The 25672-nt window shown below is 44.5% G+C and overlaps 1 protein-coding gene across 1 annotated transcript in view; it reads left to right on the top strand.

The window, feature by feature from the left end:
- The first annotated feature begins 2453 nt into the window (after window positions 1-2453).
- The window catches only part of LOC103087415 (protein FAM115C), a 25190-nt gene continuing 1971 nt past the window's right edge, over window positions 2454-25672 (top strand). The window contains exons 1-6 of the mRNA XM_007466652.1: window positions 2454-3076; window positions 19672-20663; window positions 20940-21037; window positions 21995-22208; window positions 22549-22788; window positions 24311-24648. Of these exons, the coding sequence (XP_007466714.1) occupies window positions 2454-3076; window positions 19672-20663; window positions 20940-21037; window positions 21995-22208; window positions 22549-22788; window positions 24311-24648 (2505 nt within the window). The remainder of the gene's footprint in view (window positions 3077-19671; window positions 20664-20939; window positions 21038-21994; window positions 22209-22548; window positions 22789-24310; window positions 24649-25672) is intronic.

Genomic DNA, 25672 nt, shown 5'->3' with positions numbered 1-25672 from the left:
TTTCCCTATTTGCTGTTTGTCTCAAGACAGTTTTCTCTCGCCTGTTTGAATTTGTGAGTCAAGAATTTGACAAAAGATGTGTGATTGTGTGTGGGTGTGATTCTGGGTGCGCGCGCGCGGTCACGTAGTTATGGAGTGTTGTGGTCAAAGTTCAGGGAACATATTTATTACTCATCTCCTGGGTTTTTTGGTGCTTTTCCTGTAAAACTAGGGAGGCCCGGATTCGTGAAAGACCTCCCTCGTCCTGTCAGAGGTGGGTGGCTTGACCTCAGGCTTCCTGATCTCTCGCTGCCTTTTCCTACCCCAAACCCGCAAGCTGAGCTCACTCACCCACGGGCTCCATACTCCAGCTGGGAACTGGTGCTTTTTTGTGAATTCACTTTACTGGGGGCAATATTAAGAAAGAGGTGGTAGGGCTTCCCTGGTGGCGCAGTGGTTGAGAGTCCGCCTGCCGATGCAGGGGACACGGGTTCGTGCCCCGGTCTGGGAAGATCCCACATGCCGCGGAGCGGCTGGGCCCGTGAGCCATGGCCGCTGAGCCTGTGCGTGCAGAGCCTGTGCTCCACAATGGGAGAGGCCACAACAGTGAGAGGCCCACGTACTGCAAAAAAAAAAAAAAAAAAAAAAAAAAAAAAAAAGAAAGAGGTGGTAGATGGGAACGGCAGTTTAAAACCAAGAAAAAAAAAAAAAGGAGCTGGAACTTTACAAGGAATACAGGGCATGCTCAGGGAGCCAAGCGTACCAGAGATTTGGTGGAGAAAGTGAAGGGAAGAAGTCTAAAATACTGTGGAGAGCCCGTACCCTGGAGGCTTAAAATCCAGGGTGAGCCACTCAGTTTTTACCTGGGGGAGTGGATGAACCTGAGGGTTCTGATTAGGACGATGTGTGAGTAGGATGGCTTTGAGGGAGATTGTTGGTGGGAATGTATCCTGGGGACAGAAACCAGATTGGTTTCAACTAGATATGAACGTAAACTGAAGGGACTGATATCTGACAGATACGTGAAAGACGACGAACAAAATGAGGTGGCTGACGGTGTTCGGAAGCAGGAGGGAGGAAGGACGGAGGCAGATGCAGTGGAAGGGAAGGGTTTGGTGTCTGTCAGTTTAGATTGTTCCCCAAAGCAAAACCTGATCGAAGGACCTGAGTGTAGGTAGTAGTTTATCTGGGAAGTGAGCCCAGTACTGCACAGTGAGGACATGGGGAGGAAGAGACCAGGAAGGAGGGGAAGCCAGCAAGGAAGGGCCTGTCGCTGAGCTGTTTACCGCTGTGGGCAGCTGGAACCCAGTTCCTTGGGTGACCTTGTGAGGGGCTCCAGAATGCGCCCAGGACCGCCCTGTGGCATTTATCCGTGACGGCCTCCCCCGGGTGAAGCTTACCCTGTATCAGCTCACCGCCACTTCAGGGCACCTGCCAGATGAGAAAGGTTTCCCAGTGCCCAGTTAAGTCCTCCAGGGCAGTTGCCGGAGTCAGAGGCGGTCCGGGGCACCCAGGGCACCTACCACATGGCTCTTGTCACTTAGGAAGCTAGAAAAGACAGCAGAGGGACAGACACTAGTGTTTTCTCAGTGCTCATTGTATACCTGACACTGGACAAGGCATTTTTATTTGCATTCTCTTCATCTTCAGAAACAATCCTCCAAGGGCTGTACTATTCTCTTTATGTAAATGGAGAGACTAAAGTGTAAGTAATTTATCCAAGAGGAGCTGCTCGGAAGGGAATAATTAACTCAGTTCTAGGCACACCAAATTTTAAAAGACCTGGTAAACCTCAGGATGCTCCCCAAGTAGAGGCGGGGAGCTCCCTAGTTAGGGCAGATATGATAAATTGGGAGGCGTTTCCAATTCACTTGGTCAAAGCTACCAGAACAAATTTAGTTTCTGAAAGGTCAACTGACCTTTTCTTCCAGAGAAGAAAATACTAAGTCAGCTCAGGTCGACTCTCACCTTGATCTACCTGCTCTGTGGGATCCCGCCCCGCCCTCACTCCATTCAGGTCCTGCTCCTCCCTGTGTGTTCCTCCAGCCACCCTGGGGCTTCTCACTGCCAAAATGCTCTCCTGCAGCATTTCAGGCCTCAACTTAAATGTCAGGTTTCAGCTTCAGGGTCACTTTTTCCTGTAGGCCTCTTCTGTCACCCAATCTAAAGTAACTTTCCGGTTGCTCGATATCACATCACTATGTTTTATTTTCATCTAACACTTATTAATTGCTGCATTTTATGTTTATCTACCTATCTAATTATTGTCCTTCCCCTTCTCAAATATTAGACTCGTGAAAGCAGGGACCTTGTCTGTTGTGTTCCTTGCTGCACCCCCAGGCCGTGGCACACAGTGGGGAACCTGACGAGTAGTTGTCATCTGAATGCATTTAGTTGTTTTTGTTTTCACTCATTCCTTCATTTGTTCTGACCAAGCTCAGTCTTTGCTTTCTTCTCCTGCAGCTGACTGAACCATGGTGACAACTCCTGCTGCTGCCTTTGAGGCCCTCATGGATGGAGTGACAAGCTGGGATGTCCCTGAAGACCCCGTCCCCAGTGAACTCCTTCTAACTGGAGAGGCTGCCTTCCCGGTGATGGTGAATGATCAGGGCCAGGTCCTCATTGCTGCGTCCTCCTATGGCCGAGGCCGCCTTGTGGTTGTGTCCCATGAGGGCTACCTGCTGGACGCCGGCTTGGCCCCATTTCTTCTCAATGCAGTGGGCTGGCTCTGTCCCTCTCCTGGGGCTCCCACTGGAGTGCACCCATCCCTGGCATCACTAGCAAACATCCTGCAGGGCTCTGGGGTTGAGGCACAGATTCAGCCAGAACCGAGAGAACCCCTGGGGGTTTACTGCATCAATGCCTACAATGACACCATGACTGCAGAGCTGATCCAGTTTGTGAAATGTGGAGGGGGCCTGCTCATGGGGGGCCAAGCCTGGTATTGGGCCAGTCAGCATGGTCACGACAAGGTGCTGTCCAAGTTCCCAGGGAACCAGGTGACCAGTGTGGCTGGTGTGTACTTCACTGATACCTGTGGGGACAGAAGCCGGTTCAAGGTCTCTAAGAAGGTGCCCAAGATCCCTCTCCAGGTCAGGTGAGTGGTGTTTCCCTATGGGGAGTCTGATGCGTGTTCACAATAGATCTGATCCCCCTCTTCGGTGAGCTTCCACTTTAATACACATGATTTTCCACTGCCTTTCAGAACCACTACAAATAGAAAATAGGGCAATTAAAATGCACTGAAGCCCAAGAGCGGCTGGGTTCTCACTGCCACTCCCACCTGTGGCCAAAGCAACAGTCTATCTATTAGAAAAACTTGTCTTAGTCATCAATCTGTCTAGTGCCTGAGACTTGGAGAGTGTGTGTCAATCTCTCTTAAAGGAATGGAAAAGCATTTGTTTCTTTGTTTGAGGCACATACCATGTGCCAGGCCCCGTACAGAAGACCCTTGCTGTCTTGACACTTATATTCCAGTGGAAAATTAGGCAACTAAGGAAACAAATAGATACATACTCTAGCAGGTATTGATAAGAGCTACAAGGAAAGTAAAGCAGGATAAGTGATAAAGTGACAGCGAGGGGAGTGGAGAATATTTTAGTTAGGGTCATCAGGGAAGGATTATCAATCAGGCCTGGTCAGCATTAATTGGTGTTTCAAAGAGAAGGGACTTAATATGGGGAGCTGACTAAGCAGGCGACACAAGAGCTGAAAGCTGCACAGGAGGCAGCGGGGTAGCCAGGAGATGACCAGCAGCAGGACTGGCAGAGGCAGTGGTGGTCCAGCAGCCCAGGGGCTGCAGCCACCTGGTGGAGGCCTGTCCAGCAGGAGCCGGGACCCCAGATGCGGGGGCTGTCTGATGGGACCTGGAGCCTAAGAGAAGACACAGTGATGGCCAGAGACACAGCCTGAGAGAGACACATACCTCCGCCCCTTCCTCCTTCCTGCCTTTGGGCTTGGATCATGGACTGAATGTGGAGTGAGGGGGCGAGAAGAGGGGTCAAGCATTTTGGTGGTCGAATGCCTTAAAGGTGAGTGTTGGGGCTTCCCTGGCGGCGCAGTGGTTGAGAGTCCGCCTGCCGATGCAGGGGACACGGGTTCGTGCCCCCGTCCGGGAGGATCCCACGTGCCGCGGAGCGGCTGGGCCCGTGAGCCGTGGCCGCTGAGCCTGCGCGTCCGGAGCCTGCGCTCCGCAGCGGGAGAGGCCACAGCAGTGAGAGGCCTGCGTATCGCAAAAAAAAAAAAGGTGAGTGTTGCCACGTAAGGAGCTGTGAAAGTCTATGAGAAGACAGATTAGAGGAGGTCAGGAGTTTAGTTTTGGACATCTGGGCTTCTAGATAACTTGTTATCAGTGACTCACTGTGCTTGGCCACACGTAACAGAAGCCTTACCATAGTGGACTGACCATGTAGGAGTTTATTTTTCTCATGTAATGAAGTCCGGGCAAGATAATCAGGCCTGGGGCACTGAGTCCCTGCTTCATGATGACCAGGTTCGTTCATGCAAATCCATTCTCTCCCTCTCTCGCTCCCTTCCTCCCTTGCCCTCCATCTCTCTCTTGCTCTCTCCCCACCCCCGTGGCCCCCACCCCTCCCATCGTGATGTTTCACTTTTATCTTTGTGGTTACAAGACTGGTACTACTGCTTCAGGCACTATAATTAACACCTCTGCGAGAATAAGCTAGAATGAATACACCTGCTGAATTATGTCCCTTCTAATGCAGAAAATAATATATTTTCTGGGAACCCTGACCATTAGGCTTCTATTATATTTCAGTGGCCAAAATTAGCTCACCTGGCCAACTCTAGCTGCCAGAGGGTCTGAAGGGCTGAATATTTTTAAATGGGCCCTGGCATCTCTGAAGAGATCAAGACTCTGCTACAAGGAAGGGCGTACACATATTTAGTACGCATTTAGCAGTGTCCTCAGCCCCAAGTCCTGGCTCCCTTGGTCTTCCTTCCCTCTGAGAGGGTTGGGAGGTGATGAGTTACTCAGAGAGGCAGGGTGGGTCTGATTCACTCCAACTTCTCTTTAATTCTAAGGGACAAACAAGTTTAAATCCCATCAACCTAACTGCTCTTAATTGTTCCAAAGGACTCCCGTCCATCAAACTAAACCTGTTTTTCTTCATCCACGCCTACATTTTTCATCTCTGCCACTGAATCTGAAGTATATTTTATGTTTGTTTTAACTTTTAATTATGGAAAAGTTCAGAGATATGCAAAAGTAGAGAGAACAGTACAACGAGCCCTCATGCAGCCATTACCCAAGCTCAGTAACAGCCAACTCAGTCAATCTAATTTTATCTATAGCCACACCCCCGCTTCACCCCAGATTATTTTGAAGCAAATCACAGACATCATATCATTCCATCTGTTTTTTAACATGTATCCCTAACGATGTAAATCGTTTTGAAAACATAACCACAAGGCACCATTATCATACCCAAAAGAAGTAATTCTTAATGTCATTATTCGTTTCCATAATTGTCTTATTTTTTCACTGTTTGTTGGAATTGGTCTTTTATTAAAACCCAAATATTTTGATTGCTTGATATGAATTTTATGTCTCATATAATGTTGAGTTTCTTTTCCAATTCTTTTTATCTCTTGCTGCTTTTTTGTTGAAGAAACTAGGTACTTTGTCCTGAACAGTTTCTCCACAGTACAGAATGTGTTTCCTTCAAAACAATCTGAGTTTTGCTGATTGAATCCCTGTGGTGTCATTAAATGTATTCCTCTGTTCTCTATATTTCGTGTAAATTGGAAGTTAGATCTGGATTCTACAGCAGGGACTGGCAAACTATGGCCTGTGGGCCAGCCCCACTTACATAAATAAAGTTTTACTGGAACACAGCGGTGTCCGTTTGTGTCCATAGTATCTGTGGTTGTTTGCACAGGCTCCAGACGCACAGGCTCAGCGGCCATGGCTCACGGGCCCAGCCGCTCCGCGTCATGTGGGATCTTCCTGGACCGGGGCACGAACCCGTGTCCCCTGCATCGGCAGGCGGACTCCCAACCACTGCGCCACCAGGGAAGCCCTGTGGTTGTTTTTGAGTTACAGTGGCAGAGTTGAGTTGTGTCATTGGAAAACATGTGGCCCACAAGCCTAAAATATTTATTATTGGGGCTGCTAAGAAAAAGTTTCCCACCTCCTGGTTGAGAGGCTTGATCAGATTCATGTTCGAATTTTACATAAGTCAGTGCGTGACTGCACTAGCCAATGGCTTGATCCTTGTAGAAATGGGATGGCAGGCAACATTTTTTCCTTACAGTTTGTCTTACAAAATATCAGATATTTGGAAATTCAGTTAATCGAAAAATTTACACTGGTAGCTCCGGCAAAGCTGAATGTGAGACTTGGTTTTCAAATTTCTCTTCCTATTCTGGATCTTCCTTCAGCTCCTGAAAAGCCAATTTATCTTCCTTATTCAGTTTCAGCTCAAACACCCTCCTCAGGGGAGTCTTCCTCAATGACTCTCTTGAAACTAAGACTAAACTTCCAGTTTCACTTTTCTCCATCTCTTGCCTAAAACATCAGTGATCACAATCTGTAAATACCCAACATGTGTACTTGCTGGTATCTCTCTAGCCAACCAAAGGCTAAAGTTCCACGGATGCACTGATCTTGCCTGTCATGTGTGCTGCGTTATTCTCAGTGCCTGATGTGTGAAACATGGTAGAGAGAAACAGGTATTTGTAGACGGTGTAAATTAATGAATAAATATATGAACGAATACACATCCTAAACCACGAGAAGGGAAAGGGTGGCCTGGGTACCAGGGTTGAGCCTACAGACAGCTTCATGTTATAGAATGTGCTGTGTCTCAGAGGCTTCCAGCCTCAGCCCAAAACTGAGCTGGAGCTGACTGACCCCATCAACTCTAAAGTCTTAAAAGGCCTGTATGGTGCCCAGGCCCTCAGCTCAGATTCCTGCCTCCTTCACACATGTCTCCTTTGAGGTTTTTAGTGAACTTTCCTGCCAACAAATCTTGGTCAATGGCTCCTGGGCTGACCGAACAGGTTTGCTGACTTTAAATTGCTGCAGGAGGCTCTGGAGCTCCTTAAGGGAACTGCCCTGTCTGCCCAGGGGAGGAGCAGTCTCATAAAACCAACAGAAGATCCTCTCAAGGGTCCTATCCCCAAGGGCAAAAGCTGCCTGCACACCTAGTTTTACACACATGAGGAGGTCCTGCCTGTACTTTAACATGCAAAGCCAGACCCAAAGGCATTTGCTGCTTTTATACCAAGACACAGGAGAGTCTGGGGAAAAATTAATTTCAGATCAGCAGCTCATTACTCTTACACATGGTGTAACCTACAAGGTCTAGAGTGTATTAGGAGCTGCTCATATAAAAGTAAATACGAACTAGTAGCTTAGGTTTATGCCTCTCTTAAAGATTATGTGTTATCTCTCTTGATCATCACCACATTCCCATAGAGTGCAAGGTCTTTGTCTGAGGACTCTCAGCTCGTAAGCAGCACTGTTCTGTTTTCATATTCAAGATCCATAAACGTAGAGAGTTTCCAGGTAAAGATAGTGTGAAATAAGCCTAGACCCCAGAATTGCCCTCTCCACCAAATCTGACCAAGTGAATGAAAAATAGTAAGCAAACAACTGAATGTGGAGGTTCTGATGCTGATCCCACGTACTGCTAAAGCACAGTCGGTGGGAGTGCCAGGTGACTGATGTGCGGCACGGTGTGCAGCATCTCCTGAGACCATACCTACCCACGATGCACAACCACAGGAAAGAGCTGAAACAAATCCAAGAAGTATCACTGATGCCTTCTCTTGTTGTAGAAGAATGAACAAACTGGGTGAGTAGACGCTTAGGGGGAACCCTCAAATGTAAAAGCAGCAAAGCTCCTTCAGAATTTGGTGGAGGCAGAAAGGGATGCTGGAGTTTGCCATCTTCCAGAGACAATGGTGGGCTGAACACCTCCAGTGCATTCCATGCCTGGCTGGGTGGAGTAGGCCTTGCTTTAGGTCCCTGAAGGGTGGAGGGACACGCCCCAGTAAGGACAGCAATAGGCCCCAGCGGATCTTTGCCCTTCAGTTAGAGATACAGACGTTAAGCAATAAGCAAGTGGAAGGAAGCATTATACAGACCCCAATATAATTTGAGAAGGTGGTGGATGTGGTACATGTCTACAAACAAACTGGTCTGGGGTAACTTAGAAAGAATTATCAAGAGGAACTCACCCACACGATACCAGAACATGCAAAAGATCTGCTCATGCCCATGGTGGAAAAAAAAAAACCTATGTAATAACTATATAAAAAGTCTATATTAAATTTAAAAGGGAAATATCAGACAGAAATTTAGTGTGGAAAGACAACAGAATCAAGCATGGCTGGAAGAAAAATATGACCCAATGAACAGAACAGAATATCTGTAGACTATATAATTAGTGAATAAATGCATGAATGAGGACACATTCACTCCTTGAGAATGCTTCACGCTCTAACAGAACTTTCTAAAAATGTATGTTATATAAAACGAGAGACAGAATGAGATGAAAAGGGGGAATTTCAGAGTGAAGAAAACAAATTAAGAAGCAAACACCCCAGGTGAAATAGGTCTAGTAGCCAGCACATGGGAGAGAAGAGACAAGGCCAATGCATGGTGACAATGACAGCAGCTCACCTCACAGTGAACTCTCTGATCATTGCTGTCGTTACTATGACAGGTTTTAAATCTCCATCAGAAAGCCATCTCCTGTATCACCTGTTTGCTCAGGTGTGATTTGGTACCTGAGCACTGCCACCTCTCCCTTCCTTTCCTCAGTGCCCTCTCTTGCACTTCCAGCTCTGAAGGAGCACATGCTTTTCCTTTTCCATAAATGCAGTATTATTCACACCTTCATGTCTACTTAAAGCCTCTTTTGCACAAAAGATACCTGTTGATTGCTGCATACCCAACTGTCGGCTTCATTCAAAACTCAGTAATTGAGAGATTACTGGTAATGTGGACAACATCATTGGCTTTAGAGACAAACCACCCTGGATTTGTTTCCTGTCCTTTCCAGGTATTAGCTAAGAAACATGGGGCAAATAGCCTAACTTTTCTGTCTCATCTATAAAGCAAGAATAATAACTTTCAGGTTTATTATAATGATTAAACGAGATGATCTGTAAATGTGAATGCCTAGAATATATTAAACCTCATTAAATAATAGCTACTTTCATTATATTATTATGCAAACTTAAATACTGTAAACAGATATTATACAAGACTTAAATATTGGTAAATGGAAACATCTGTTGAGAATTCCTTGCCATCCCATCTTCTGTGCTTGCTTATCCGGCCTTCCTCCCTTCCTTTCTTCCTTCTCTCCTCCCTCCCTCCTTTCTTTTCTTTTGAGAAACATTTCACCTTTATTTAAATTTTTTTAAAGATTTTTTTTTTTGATGTAGACCAATTTTTAAGTCTTTATTGAATTCGTTACAATATTGCTTCTGTTTTCCGTTTTGGTTTTTTGGCTGCGAGGCACGCGGGATCTTAGCTCACTGACCAGGGATTGAACCTGTAACCCCTACGCTGGAAGGCAAAGTCTTAACCACTGGAACGCCAGGGAAGTCCCGAAACATTTCACCTTTTTACAAAAAATATTTCAAAATGAATTCAAGCTTATAATGAAAAATACAAGGGCAGGGATACAGACGCAGATGTAGAGAATGGACGTGTGGACACAGGGGTGGCGGGGGCGGCAGGGGACGCGTGGGATGAATTGGGAGCTTAGGTTTGACATAAATAAGATACATAGATACCATGTGTAAAATAGATAGCTAGTGGGAACCTGCTGTATAGCACAGGGAGCTCAGCTCGGTGCTCTGTGATGACCTAGATGAGTGGGATGCGGGAGGGGTGAGGGAGGTCCAAGCAGGAGGGGATATAGGTATACATAGAGCTGATTCACCTCATTGTTCAGCAGAAACTAACACAACATGGTAAAGCGATTATACTCCAATTAAAAAACGTATAGAGGAGAGTGGCAAATTGTCTTTCATCCCACACCACCATTCCCAGTCTCGTGCTTCTGGACTAAGGCAGCCGCTCTTAGAAGTTTGATAGGGATCCTCTCAATTGCTTGTCTATGCCTGTGTGTGTGTTCTAAAACATTATATTTTTAATATCATGTTTGAGGATGTCTGCATTTTTGTTATATTTACACAACAAATTGACAGAGCACAGCATTCTAGGCTTTCACTTTCTCACCCTCAGATTCCAGGTGATATTGCACCATTGTGTTCTGGTTCTAATCAAGTTTGTCAGTCATTCTGCTCAAATCATCTCTATCCTTTTTTTTTTTTTTTTAATTGATCCACTGGATGCTGAGAGATCTGTTACTATTTTCAAATGTGATTATGAATTCATCAAACTTTAATTTTCTTTGTAGTACTTTTTGCTTTCAGCACTGTTTTTAGGCCCATAAAAATTAATGAAAATTATATCTTTGGAAGGCTTCTATTCATAGAAAATATTCATCTTTTGTTTATTTTAATTCTTTCCTCTTTGAAATCAATTGCATCTCATATTAATACCGGCACTTCTGCTTTCTTTTTGTTGTATCTTCCAGATATACCTTTGTTGATTTCCTCATTTCAATCTTTGTGTACCATTTATTGATAGTTTCAATTGTGTCTTTTGTAAGCAGCTTATACCTAGATGTTTTTGGCCCAGTCTGAGAGCATCTGCCTCTTCGTACACAAATTTAATCCAGTCCTAGATAGTGATAATTCAAGTGTATTTCTTACTCTTGCCTCGTTGTTTCCCGGTTTTGTTTTTATACTTTCTTTTTACATTTTTTCTTCTTTGTTACAGTATTTGACCTAGTTTTCTCTACTCCTTAAATTCTCCCAACATATTTGTAGAGTATGCTGCTCAGTTCTATTTTTCTGTCAGTTACCTTAACATTTTAAATTTAATTCTTAATTACCTGAGAAATATATTCGTACATTCTCCGTATTGGAAAAAAAAATACTGATGAGACAAGTCCCCTTTGAGCAGCTCTTTCAATACCAACCCCTTGTCTCCATCACACAATTCAGAAAACTTCTTACACTCTTTGTGATTCTGTCCTGACTTTTTTGACATATATATTGACATATATTTACTTTGTTTTATTTTTGTCTTATATAAATTGTATCACCAAATTTTTAGTTTCTATTTTTTTAATTTTTACTCAAAAAAATGTTTTGGAACATCTCACCATGTTAGTTCTCAGAGGTCTCCCTGTTGTTTGTTTAACTGATAAATAGTAAGCTGTAGTATGATTAAATGCCAGGCTTTTATTTGCTCCTCCTTCATGGTACTGTGCACACCATCTTCCTACCCCTTCCCCAGGAACCGTGTTGACAACCCAGGATGTCATCTTCCATAGTTTTCCTCAGGCCCATATAATCATTCCATATAGTATATGTATACATATATGGGTGTGCACACGTCTCTCTGTATATATGCATTCCTATGTGTATATATAAACACATATAAATACAAATACATATACACATATGTACTCCTGTATAAGTGAGAGGGTGAGTCCTTTTTCAGAAGAAAGGTGGGAGGCATTGCAGCTCAGAGGGCTGCTCTCAGCCCACTGCATTTTAATTTTACATGATTGCCCCCTCATTTCTGTGGCATGTCTTACTACCGCTAGGTAGTGCTTCCCACCGGACACCACGCTAGGTGCTGTTGGAACTAGAGACACACAAGATATGGTCTTACCCCTGGGTAACTTTCTGATTCAGTTATCAGTGTTTTTAAAAGTAAGTCCAAGGGGCTTCCCTGGTGGCACAGTGGTTGAGAATCCACCCGCCAATGCAGGGGACACAGGTTCAAGCCCTGGTCCGGGAAGATCCCACATGCCGCAGAGCAACTAAGCCGTGCACCACAACTACTGCGCCTGCGCTCTAGAGCCCGCGAGCCACAGCTACTGAAGCCCGCGTGCCTAGAGCCCATGCTCCCCAACAAGAGCAGCCACTGCAATGAGAAGCCCGCGCACCACAACAGAGTAGCCTCCACTCGCTCCAACTAGAGAAAAGCCCGCGCGCAGCAACGAAGACCCAATGCAGCCAAAAGTTAATTAATTAAAAAAATTAAAAAGTAAGTCCAAGAATGTTAGGATACATCCAGACCAATTTTACAGATCACCTACCCCCAGAGTGTTCTGTGTGGATCAGTTTTCAGAATTGTGACTGTGTTAACGTCCTAGGGCTGCCATAACCAAGTACCAGAGATTGGCTGGCTTAAACAGCAGAATTTTGTCATCGCACCACTGAAGGCTAAAAATATGGGATCAAGGGGTTGGCAGGGTTGGTTCCTTCTGAGGTTGTGGGGAGAATAAGCTCCAGGCCTCTCTCCTGCTTCTGGTGGTTTCCTGGCAAATCTTTAGCCTTCCTTGGCTTGCAGAAGCATCACCCTGATCTCTACCTTCATTTTTACATGGCGTTCTCCCTGTGTGTGTGTGTGTGTGTGTGTGTGTGTGTCTGTGTCCAAATTTCCTCTTGTTATAAGGACACCAGTCATGTTGGATTAGGCCCACCGTATCCTAACTTAGCTAATTATATCTGCAATGATCCTATTTCCAAATAAGGTCACATTCTGAGGTCCTGGGGGTTAGGACTTCAACAAATGAATTTGGAGGAGACACAACTCAACCCATAACCCTTTATACCCTTAATACTTTTAGGTATTAAGGTCCTTGTCTATCAGATATAAAGTCTTTCATTATCAGATAAATATTCTGTGTGTATCTGTGTGTTTTATATACCCACTAGCATGTGTTGAAGACTTACTATGTATCAGGTACTATGTTAGCCAACTTAGGGACGTCGTCTTTACTGAATACTCCCAGACACAAGTGGTGGTTAGCAAGTGGTGGCTTGGAGAGGGGATGTAAATTTCACAGGCTCTTCCAGCTACTCTGCCAAGGGAGGAAGCAGGATCATGCTGACCAGTCAGAGCCACAGTCCACCAATGACCTGCTCAGCTGGACAGCGGCAGTTGGATATTTTTATAAGCGCATGAGTGTAAACCTTCAGGTTCCCAGTCTCATTATGACAGCTCTCCATAGTGAAGGCGTTTTTATCAGTAGCTGGACTTCACAAGGTGCCCGTCAGAAGATTCTGGCAGAACACTTAGCGTGGAAGCTAGGTCTATAAGCTAAGTGTTGTGGCTCAACATCATTGCCCCACAAAATAAGTCTTTAAGCCTCTACAGGTGGAAAAAAGGTACAAGCGAAACTGATGCCAGAACCCTTTTGACATTTGGCCATGTTAGTTGAAAACGGAATGACAAAATTAAAACATGGTGTGTCTCCATTTTCACGCTAAAGAGAAATTAAGGAGAAACTGTACAGGAGGAATTTTCTTCAGTAATGTTCTGCTACTTGAGTGAGTAAACCTTTTTATTAACATTTGATTTTTATTATGAGACGAAGTTTTATAAAGGTAATTAAAATCATCTAAATCCTACTAGCCAAGATGATCACTGAAGACATTTTGATAAACATACTTTGGATAATGTTTCTCTGTCTGGTCTTGCGGATTTTGGGTTTTGTTTGTTTGTTCTTGGCAGTTTGTTGTGCAAAATTTGGCTTATTTAGAGCATAGTATATTAGAATCTGACTTAAAATTTTTTCTATTAAGCATTTTCCAGTAATTATTCTAATTGCCATATGATATGCTATCTACAGTTAACCATAACTTATTTAACCAATCTCTTGTTGCTTAACAAAGTATCTACAAATGGGTTTTTAAAATTCTTGAAATACAAAATCTTTCCTCAATTCCTTAGATTTTGACCATTTCTCAATAAGAAGTAGTAAACATGCTCATCAGATTTAAGTGGCAATTTTTTTGACATCTTTATTGGACGATAATTGCTCTACATTGTTGTGTTAGTTGCTGCTATATAGCAAAGTGAATCAGCTATTCGTATACATATATCCCCATATCCCCTCCCTCTTGCATCTCCCTCCTACCCTCCCTATCCCACCCCTCTAGGTGGTCACAAAGCATCGAGCTCATCTCCCGTGAAATGCAGCTGCTTCCCACTAGCTAGCTGTTTTACATTTGGTAGTGTGTGTATGTCATTGCCACTCTCTCACTTCGTCTCAGCTTTCCCTTCGCACTCCCCGTGTCCTCAAGTGCATTCTCTACATCTGCGACTTTATTCCTGTCCTGCCCCTAGGTTCTTCAGGACCATTTTTTTTTAAGATTCCATATATATGTGTTAGCATATGGTATTTGTTTTTCTTTTTCTGACTTACTTCACTCTGTATGACAGACTCTAGGTCCGTCCGCCTGACTACAAATAACTAAATTTCATTTCTTTTTATGGTTGAGTAATATTCCATTGTATATACATGCCACATCTTCTTTATCCATTCATCTGTCAATAGACACTTAGGTTGCTTCCATGTCCTGGCTATGGCAAATAGTGCTGCAATGAATATTGTGGTACGTGACTCTTTTCGAATTATGATTTTCTCAGGGTATATGCCCAGTAGTGGGACTGCTGGGTCATATGGTAGTTCTATTTTTAGTTTTTTAAGGAACCTCTGTACTGTTCTCCATAGTGGCTGTATCAATTTACATTCCCACCAACAGTGCAAGAGGGTTCCCTTTTCTCCACACCCTCTCCAGCATTTGTTTGTAGATGTTTTGATGATGGCCGTTCTGACTGGTGTGAGGTGACACCTCATTGTAGTTTTGATTTGCATTTCTCTCATGATTAGTGATGTTAAGCATCCTTTCATGTGTTTGCTGGAAATCTGTGTATCTTCTTTGAAGAAATGTCTGTTTATGTCGTCTGCCCATTTTGGGGTTGGATTGTTTGTTTTTTTGATATTGAGCTGCATGAGCTGCTTGTCTATTTTGGAGATAAATCCTTTGTCAGTTGCTTCATTTGCAAATATTTTCTCCCATTCTGAGGGTTGTCTTTTCATTTTGCTTATAGTTTCCTTTGCTGTGCAAAAGCTTTTAAGTTTCATTAGGTCCCATCTGTTTATTTTTGTTTTTATTTCCATTTCTCTAGGATGTGGGTCAAAAAGGATCTTGCTGTGATTTATGTCATAGAGTGTCTGCCTATGTTTCCCTCTAAGAGTTTATTATAGTGTATGGCCTTACACTTAAGTCTTTAATCCATTTTCAGTGTATTTTTGTGTATGGTGTTAGGGAGTGTTCTAATTTCATTCTTTTACATGTAGCTGTCCCGTTTTCCCAGCACCACCTATTGAAGAAGCTATCTTTTCTCAATTGTATATTCTTGCCTCCTTTATCAAAGATAAGGTGACCACATGTGTGTGGGTTTACCTCTGGGCTTTCTATCCTATTCCATTGATCTATATTTCTGTTTTTGTGCCAGTACCATACTGTCTTGATTACTGTAGCTTTGTAGTATAGTCTGAAGTAAGGGAGCCTGATTCCCCCAGCTCTGTTTTTCTTTCTCAAGATTGCTTTGGCTATCCGGGGTCTTTTGTGTTTCCATACAGACTGTGAAATTTTTTGTTCTAGTTCTGTGAAAAATGCCAGTGGTAGTTTGATAGGGATTGCATTGAATCTGTAGATTGCTTTGGGTAGTAGAGTCATTTTCACAAGTGTTGATTCTTCCAATCCAAGAACATGGTATATCTCTCCATCTGTTTGTATCATCTTTAATTTCTTTCATCAGTGCCTTATAGTTTTCTGCATTCAGGTCTTCTGCCTCCTTAGATAGGTTTATTGCTAGATATTTTATTTTTTGTTGCAATGATAAATGGGGGTGCTTCCTTAATTTCTCTTTCAGATTTTTCATCCTAGTGTATAGGAATGCAAGAGATTTCTGTGCAATGACTTTGTATCCTGCTACTTTACCAAATTCATTGATTAGTTCTAGTAGTTTTCTGGTAGCATCTTTAGGATTCTTATGTACAGTGTCATGTCATCTGCAAACAGTGACAGTTTTACTTCTTCTTTACTGATTTGGATTCCTTTTATTTCTTTTTCCACTCTGATTACTGTGGCTAAAACTTCCAAAACTAGGTTGAATAACAGTGGTAAGAGTGGGCACCCTTGTTTTGTTCCTGATCTTAGTGGAAATGGTTTCAGTTTTTCACCACTGAGAATGATGTTGGCTGTGGGTTTGTCATATATGGCCTTTATTATGTTGAGGTAAGTTCCCTCTCTGCCTACTTTCTGGAGGGTTTTTATCATAAATGGGTGTTGAATTTTGTCAAAAGCTTTTTCTGCATCTCTTGAGATGATCATATGGTTTTTTTTATCCTTCAATTTGTTAATATGGTGTATCACATTGATTGATTTGCATATATTGAAGAATCCTTGCATTCCTGGGATAAACCCCACTTGATCATGGTGTATGATCCTTTTAATGTGCTGCTGGGTTCTGTTTGCTAGTATTTTGTTGAGGATTTTTGCATCTATGTTCATCAATGGTATTGGCCTGGAGTTTTCTTTTTTTTTGTAACATCTTTGTCTGGTTTTGGTATCAGGGTGATGGTGGCCTTGTAGAATGAGTTTGGGAGTGTTCCTCCCTCTGCTATATTTTGGAAGAGTTTGAGAAGGATAGGTGTTAGGTCTTCTCTAAATGTTTGATAGAATTCGCCAGTGAAGCCATCTGGTCCTGGGCTTTTGTTTGTTGCAAGATTTTTAATCCCAGTTTCAAGTTCAGTGCTTGTGATTGGTCTGTTCATATTTTCTATTTCTTCCTGGTTCAGTCTCGGAAGGTTGTGCTTTTCTAAGAAATTTTCCATTTCTTCCAGGCTGTCCATTTTATTGGCATATGCTTGCTTGTAGTAATCTCTCATGATCCTTTGTATTTCTGCAGTGTCAGTTGTTACTTCTCCTTTTTCATTTCTAATTCTGTTGATTAGGGTCTTCTCCCTTTTTTCTTGATGAGTCTGGCTAATGGTTTATCAATTTTGTTTATCTTCTCAAAGAAACAGCTTTTAGTTTTAATTGTCTTTGCTATCGTTTCCTTCATTTCTTTTCACTTATTTCTGATCTGATCTTTATGATTTCTTTCCTTCTGCTGACTTTGGGGGTTTGTTGTTGTTCTTCTTCTTTCTCTAATTGCTTTAGGTTGTTTATTTGAGATTTTTCTTGTTTCTTGAGGTAGGATTGTATTGCTATAAACTTCCCTCTTAGAACTGCTTTTGCTGCATCCAATAGGTTTTGGGCCGTCGTGTTTTGTCATTTGTTTCTAGGTATTTTTAAATTTCCTCTTTGATTTCTTCAGTGATCTCTTCATTATTTAGTAGCGTATTGTTTTTAGCCTCCACGTGTTTGTATTTTTAACGTTTTTTTTTTCCTGTAACTGATATCTAGTCTCATAGTGTTGTGGTCAGAAAAGATATTTGATATGATTTCAATTTTCTTAAATTTACCAAGGCTTGATTTGTGACCCAAAATATGATCTATCCTGGGGAATGTTCCATGAGCACTTGAGAAGAATGTGTATTCTGTTGTTTTGGGATGGAATGTCCTATAAATATCAATTAAGTCCATCTTGTTTAATGTACCATTTAAAGCTTGTGTTTCCTTATTTATTTTCATTTTGGTTGATCTGTCCATTGGTGAAAGTGGGGTGTTCAAAGTCCCCTACTTTATACCCCAATAAAGATGTTAAAAAAAAAAAAAAAAAGTCCCCTACTATGATTGTGTTACTGTTGATTTCCCCTTTTATGGCTGTTAGCATTTGCCTTATGTATTAAGATGCTCCTATGTTGGGTGCATAAATATTTACAATTGTTATATCTTCTTCTTGGATTGATCCCTTGATCATTATGTAGTGTCCTCCTTTGTCTCTTGTAATAGTCTTTATTTTAAAGTCTATTTTGTCTGATATGAGAATTGCTACTCCAGCTTTCTTTTGATTTCCATTTGCATGGAATATCTTTTTACAACCCCTCACTTTCAGTCTGTATGTGTCCCTAGGTGTGAAGTGGGTCTCTTGTAGACAGCATATATATGGGTCTTGTTTTTGTATCCATTCAGCCAGTCTATGTCTTTTGGTTGGAGCATTTAATCCATTTACATTTAAGGTAACTATCAATATGTATGTTTCTATTACCGTTTTCTTAATTGTTTTGGGTTTGCTGTTGTAGGTCTTTTCCTTGTCTTTTGTTTCCTGCCTAGAGAAGTTCCTTTAGCATTTGCTGTAAAACTGGTTTGGTGGTGCTGAATTCTCTTAGCTTTTGCTTGTCTGTAAAAGTTTTAATTTCTCTGTCAAATCTGAATGAGATCCTTGCTGGGTAGAGTAATCTTGGTTGTAGGTTTTTCCTTTTCATCAATGTTGTCCCTGAGGTCTCTGAGACCGTCCTCAATTCTTTTCACTCTTTTTTCTTTATTCTGCTCTGCTGTAGTTATTTCCACTATTTTATCTTTCAGGTCACTTATCCGTTCTTCTGCCTCAGTTATTCTGCTATTGATTCCTTCTAGAGAATTTTTAATTTCATTTATTGTGTTGTTCATCATTGTTTGTTTGCTCTTCAGTTCTTCTAGCTCCTTGTTAAATATTTCTTGTATTATCTCCATTCTATTTCCAAGATTTTGGATCCTCTTTACTATCATTACTCTGAATTCTTTTTCCGGTAGACTGCCTGTTTCCTCTTCATTTGTTTGGTCTGGTGGGTTTTTACCTTGCTCCTTCATCTGCTGCATATGTCTCTGTCTTCTCATTTTGCTTAACTTACTGTGTTCGGGGTCTCCTTTTCACAGGCTGCAGGTCGTAGTTCCCGTTGTTTTTGGTGTCTGCCCCCAGCGGGTGAGGTTGGTTCAGGGGCTGGGTAGGCTTCCTGGTGGAGGGACTGGTGCCTGCGTTCTGGTGGGTGCAGCTGGATCTTGACTTTCTGGTGGGCAGGACCGTTCCCGGTGGTGTGTTTTGGGGTGTCTGTGAACTTAGTATGATTTTAGGCAGCCTCTCTGCTGATGGGTGGGGTTGTATTCCTTTGCTGCTAGGTGTTTGGCATGGGGTGTCCAGCACTGGAGCTTGGTCACTGAGTGGAGCTGGGTCTTAGCACTGAGGTAGAGATCTCTGGGAGAGCTCTCACTGATTGATGTTACATGGGGCCAGAAGGTCTCTGGTGGACCAGTGTCCTGAACTCAGCTCTGCCACCTCAGAGGCTCAGGCCTGACACCCGGCCGGAGCACCAAGACCCTGTCAGCCACACAGCTGGAGTGCCTTCAGAGTTGGAGAAGGTGGCCTGCAGTGGCTGTCCTTCTGCGCTACACATCAGAATCACCTAAGTGACAACTTTTAAAAAGAGTGAGTTTGTATAAATCTTCAAGTGTGGTATTAAATAGTTTACTTGTAACATGTTCCTAGATCAGTGCTGACACATGGAGAGGGGGATTTGATTTTTACTGCCTTCTTTTACAGAAATGTTACTCTGAAAAATGTCTAAGTAGGACTACTTTCTCTAAGAATAATAGATCCATTTTTCTAACAATTCATTTATATGTTCAGTAACAGGAAGACTTCGGAGATACTGCGAGTTCAGTTCCAGACCACTGCAATAAAGCAAGTCACACGAGTGATTCAAATCTCAAATCCTAGCGAGAGTAAGAAGATCGGCATGAACTGTGTATCTTTGTACCCACACAGATTGCTCTATTCAGTGAGCTCATTTCAGTGGTTCACTCACTGACTGTAGCCCCTTTGTTCCTTTTCCTTTGTCTCTTTTCCAGGTTTGGGGAGGATCTCGGGCAGGATCAGCAGGAGCTCCTGGAAGGGATCTCAAAGCTGGACATCAAGACAGGGGGAATCCCCTCGCAGCTGCTGGTGCATGGGGCCCTGGCCTTCCCCCTGGGCTTAGATGCCTCTCTCGGCTGCTTCCTGGCAGCTGCCCGCTATGGCCGGGGCCGTGTGGTTCTGGCTGCTCACGAGGGCATGCTCTGTACGCCCAAGATGGGGCCCTTTTTGCTCAATGCTGTGCGCTGGCTGGCCAGAGGCCAGACGAGCAAAGTTGGGGTGAACACATGTCTAAAAAATCTGTGTGCCCTGCTGTCAGAGCATGGCCTGGAATGCAGTCTGGAGCCCCATCTGACTGCTGACTTGAGTGTCTACTGTTGTGTGGCTTACAGTGACAAGGAGGCTAAGCAGCTGCAGGAGTTTGTGGCTGAGGGTGGGGGCTTGCTGATTGGCGGCCAGGCCTGGTGGTGGGCCTCCCAGAACCCCGGCCGCTCCACTCTGGCTAGTTTCCCTGGTAACATCATACTCAACTGCTTTGGCCTCAGTATCCTAGCTCGGACTCTGGACCCAGGCTGTTTCCCTGTCCCTACCCGTGAGAAGGAGAGCTACCACTTCCGCAAGGCACTGTCTGAATTCCAGCTTATCGTGAACCGCGGGGGTGGGAACCTGGAAAAGGGCTGGCTGGCCAAACTGGGAGCAGATGGAGCAGGCTTCCTGCAGATCCCCACAGAGGGGGTCCCTGCTTATGCTTCCTTGCACCGGCTCCTGAGGAAGATGCTGCTTCTGTCGGGCCTCCCAGCTGTGAGCAGGGAAAAGCCAGTTGCCAGTGACTCCTATGAGGCTGCACTGCTCTGCCTGGCCACAGAGCTGGCACGCTCCGGCACAGACTGTTCTCAGCTGGCACAGGGGCTTGGAACCTGTTCTTGCAGCTCCAGTTCGTACCCCTCAGAACACGCCATCACAGTGGAGATTGATGGAAACAACCCAGGTACAGAATGAGGGACCTGGGGGGAAGGTGGGGCTAGCGAGCTCTGCAAGACATTGCAGGTGCTGAAGCTCAGGTGGGCCAGCTCCATTCTCTAACAGGTACTTCCCAGGAGACGGGGGCTGGGGTTCTGCTCAGGGAGTAGGTGGGATGCAGGCAAGAAGCATGGATGAGATAAGGTGCGCACGGCAGGGCTGCACCTCTGGGAGGGGCTGTGAGGTTCCAGGTGGGGTGGAGTCAGGTGGGGGAATAACTCAGCTTTCCTTTGGCTTTTGTCAGGCAGCGGTGATTCCTGGGTGAGTACAGGGCTCTACCTCCCAAATGGACAAAATGCAGAAGTGTCCTTGTCTGAAGCTGCAGTCTTTGCTGGCCTGAAGGTAAGGCCAGAGCGCCACTGCCGCATCTCAGGGCCACAGAGCTTCATTCTCATCCAGCTCGCGGCACTTCTTCCAGGAGTGCAGGAAGGCATTGTTCTGCCCGCGTTACAGATTTCACAGATGAAACAGCTAAGTTTCAGGGAGCCTAAGGGAGTGACTCCTAACATCAGATCCAGTCTTCAAACACAAGCCCTCAGGTTTCCACCTCCCGACAGGGCTATGAGGCAAAGGAGCACCTGTTACGTATTCGGAACCTCACTCATTTCTCCAACGCGGCCTTTCTGGGTTTCACCTCTTCACCCTGATCGCTGAAGGGTGTACTTAACCCTGTCACTCACAAAAACAGGCCATCATGCAGAATTAAAATTCTTCCTGCCTCAATTCTGAGGGTCACTTCCTACCATAGTAAGGGTCTCTCCTGGGTTAGTCTCCTTTCTCGAGCTCACTTACATTAAACCTAAGAAAAGCAGTCACAGGACTCCAGACAAAATGCACTCCATCTACCTGACCAGGAGGGGAGGCTGAGGCAAAGGGGGAAGAGAGAACCAGTTCTCCCCCGTCACCCCATACCCCACTGCCTCTGGATGGGCCTCCTGTCTGTGCACAAAGGGCAGATGAAGATTCCCTGTGCCTCATTCCCAGCATCGGAATCATCTCAGGGGCTTCAACCCTGGAGCGAGAGCCCAGGTTCTGCCTGGTACAGAGGCACCACAGGACCCTAGTCAGTATCAGCCTCGGGGTTATGCCTGGTCTGCCTGATGTGGTCCATTGTGGAGCTGCTTAAATCCCTAGAAAATTGATTCTGCATACCTTTCAGTCCACATGATGTTTGGAGTGCTAAAAGCTCACAGGTTTGCATGCACTGCTCATAGAAAGGGGAAGCTGGAGTTTTTTTAATACCCTCCATCCACACAGTACCACACACTCACAGCACACATGGTGGAATCGCCTCTCCAGGTACAGATTGGCTGCCACACCGATGACTTGACGAGTGCCAGCAAGCTATCTCGAGCCCCTGTGGTGACTCACCAGTGCTGCATGGATAGGACCAAACTGTCAGTCTCCTGCCTCTGGGGTGGCCTTCTCTATGTCATCGTGCCCAAGGGCAGTAAACTGGGCCCCGTGTCCGTCACCATCAAGAGGGCTGTGCCTGCCCCATATTACAGGCTGGGTGAGTGGACTGAACGTGGAGGGGAGTGGGAGAGCCGGGGGTGCTGTGGTGTTGATGGGCTGGTTGAAGGAGGGGAGGGAAGAGGATTGGTGGACAGAAGGAGGAGGGACTGTCTGAGGTGCCAGTGGAGGCAGGAGATGAGGGACTTCCCTGTGTCCATGGAGACTTCCGGGCAGAACAGAGGGAAGGGTCTGGGGGCCTGTCCTTCACTTCACAGCACACAGACCCGCATGATAGTAGTTCATCATTTCACTGTCCTCCTCCTGGAGTTCCAGTTGTGTTTTTCAGCTTAAGGAAAGTTGAGGAAGTGGGTGACAGGTTCCATGCCCTTTATTCCCAGGTAAGACATCCCTGGAGGAGTGGAAGAGGTGTATCCAGGAGAGCACAGCTCCCTGGGGAGAGCTGGCAACAGACAACATCATCTTGACGGTGCCAACTGCAGACCTCCAGGCCCTGGAGGACCCCGAATCTTTACTCCACCTCTGGGATGAGATGATGCGGGCTATAGCCAGGCTGGCAGCCCAGCCCTTTCCTTTCCTCCGTCCAGAGAGGATTGTTGCTGATGTGCAGATCTCAGCCGGTGGGTGCTCCAGAGGGATGCTCCTAGTCTGTGGGACACCATTTATTTATTATTTTGCCTTTTTTCGGCCCATAGTTTTTTATTTTTTATTTTTTGTAGTATCTTTGTCTGGTTCTGGTATCAGGGTGATGGCGGCTTCATAGAACGGCTTTGGGAGTGTTCTATCCTCTTCCATCTTTTGGAAGAGTTTGAGAAGGACTGGTATAAGTTCTGCTTTGTATGTTTGGTAGAATTTCCCTGTGAAGCCGTCCAGTCCTGGACTTTTGTTTGTAGGGAGTTTTTTAAATTACAGATTCTATTTCACTTCTAGCAATTGGTCTGTTCAAATTATCTGTTTTTTCTTGACTCAATTTGGGCAGGCTGTGTGTTTCTAGAAACTCATCCATTTCTTCTAGGTTGTCCAATTTGTTGGCATATAACTGTTCATAGTATTCTCTTGTGATTTTCTGTATCTCTGTGGTATCAGTTGTTATTTCTCCTCTTTCATTTATTGTTTTGTTTATTTGAGTCCCCTCTCTTTTCTTCTTGTGAGCCTGGCCAGGGTTTGTTGATTTTGTTTATCCTTTCAAAAAAACGGCTGTTGGTTTTATTGATCTTTTCCATTGTTTTTTTAATCTCTACTTATTTCCTGTCCGATCTTTGTTATTTCCTTCCTTCTGCTGACATCTACTTTGCCTTTTTTAAACATCCAATATGTGTAAGGCATAATTTTACCAGTAAAGTAAGGGGAAAAAAGACGTTCAAGACATGGACTTTGATGGAGATGAAAAGATGTTTACATGTGAAAAGGTAAATCATGTTCATCTAAAGCGTAAGATTTCACAGGAGGGAGAACAGTCTCAGAAAAATTGGTACCAGGAGTTCAAGATGGCAGTGAGCGTTGTCTCAAGGAGAGTTTAAAACAGAAATATATCCTTCAAACGTAAGTCAGAGTTGGCAATGAAAAGAGAGAGTAAAGAGGTTTATGTTAAGTATTCAGTGGTTTAGAGGAAAGAAGGCCATCTTAAAAAAAAACAAAAAAAACAAAAAAAACAGAAATCTGGTTCCAACATGTGGAAAATTCCTCTGGACCTGTTTTCTAATCTTCAAAAAAACACAAGATTTTCACTGTTAAAAAGTATAAATCTGGCCAACAGTAGTTTACATAGGAGAAGGAATGGCACTGCCCTAGCCTCAGGGATCTCAAATTCAGACACAGGACCTAATGTTGCAGACTCACATGGAAAGAAAACTCACACAAAAGGAAGCACTGAATTATAGTGAGAATGACTATATGAAGTGTTAATATTTGGGGGGCCAGAGAGAAGGAGAGGCATAACTCCAGTGTGGAGGCCGGGAAGAAGGGTAGGGACTCTTCAGACCAAGTCAAAGAAAGCATCTGCTTTCCCATCAGCATGGAGATTCTAGAATTACGACGGCAGCCAGGATGGCGAGAAAGAGTTACACCATGGAGAGGAATGAAGGGAGATGGGTTTGGGTGGACCACGCCCACCACGCCTCACTCTTCCTTTTGCGTTCCCAGGCTGGATGCACTCAGGATACCCTATCATGTGCCACCTGCAGTCGGCGCAGGAGCTCATCAGTGAGATGGGCATGAGAAGCAGAGGTCTGTGGGGAGCCATCCACGAGCTGGGCCACAACCAGCAGCAGCACGGGTGGGAGTTCCCCCCACACACCACCGAGGCCACCTGTAACCTCTGGTCAGTCTATGTGCACGAGACGGTCCTGCACATCCCCAGGGCTCAGGCCCACCCAGCTCTGAGCCCTCCAGAACGAGAGAAAAGGATCAAAACCCACCTGGGAACGGGAGCGCCCCTGAACGACTGGAATGTGTGGACAGCTCTGGAAACGTATCTAAAGGTACTGAACAGAAATTCCGGGAGATGGGGGCCACTAGACCCTCAGTTGTGTAGCATCCTGGATCCCAGGAGCTCTCCAACTCCTTCACCACCCCCATCAGCCTGGGCCCACCACCTCCCCTGGCTGCATGGCAGTGCTTCTCAGGTCATACATCTCTAAGATGGAGATAATGATGCCTGTCCCACTCACGTACTGTGGTTTTGTGATGATATGTAAGAGGAAATGAAAAATACTGTGAAAAGAAAATAAGTAGAGAATGTAGTCTCTGGGTATTTCGGTCAAAAGCAGAAGCTCTGAGTAAGACACTCCTAAGACTGAGTCACAGCTCTCCCACTCACTCGTTTGTCCTTTGTCCCCTAGTAGGTGCCTTGGAAATGGTGATTGTTTTGCTTTGCTTTGTTTTCCCTCACCTTAGTTTTATGGGTCAAGTGAGTGTTGCATCCCTTCATAATTACAGTGATGTGTTAGGGGCAACTGCATTACAAGAAGGCCTCTTAGGAGGTAAATCTGTCAACGAGATTCTCATATTTCCATCACCCATTTGAACCCAAAGTGCCTTTAGAATAAATAAGCAAATAACCAACCCAATAGAAGAACACCGAAGTCCCAAAGTGAGTCGATTTCCTATGAAATAAGCATAAATCCCTTTCCCCTCCCCCATCCTGCTTTGAATGTTTATATTTTCAAGTTGTCAAAGCCACTCCCCATATCAGATCTCCTATACTGTCTACCATGACTCTTTAGATAGTGGGTATTGCCCACTTTTTACAGGCACATACTGAGTTAGAGAGTTTAAGCATCCTGTCTAATGTCACACATTTAAATGATGGACCCAGAACCTAAAATCAGGAGCTAATGACAAGCCCAGGCTTTTGCACTTCTGAACCCTCCCTTTGATTTTTTTTTTTTCCTTTTTCACTCATTTTCTGAAGAGTGAGTGTGAGACAGCCCCAGTCAATGAGATAACTGTGTAGCATCAGCTCAGGATTCTTCTAGAGCCAGTCTGAGGGTCTACAGGGAAAGA

This window comes from Lipotes vexillifer, unplaced genomic scaffold (assembly GCF_000442215.2).
Source record: "Lipotes vexillifer unplaced genomic scaffold, Lipotes_vexillifer_v1.1 scaffold71, whole genome shotgun sequence".
Taxonomy (NCBI): Eukaryota; Metazoa; Chordata; class Mammalia; order Artiodactyla; family Lipotidae; genus Lipotes; species Lipotes vexillifer.
This window is presented reverse-complemented; position numbering and strand designations above follow the sequence as displayed.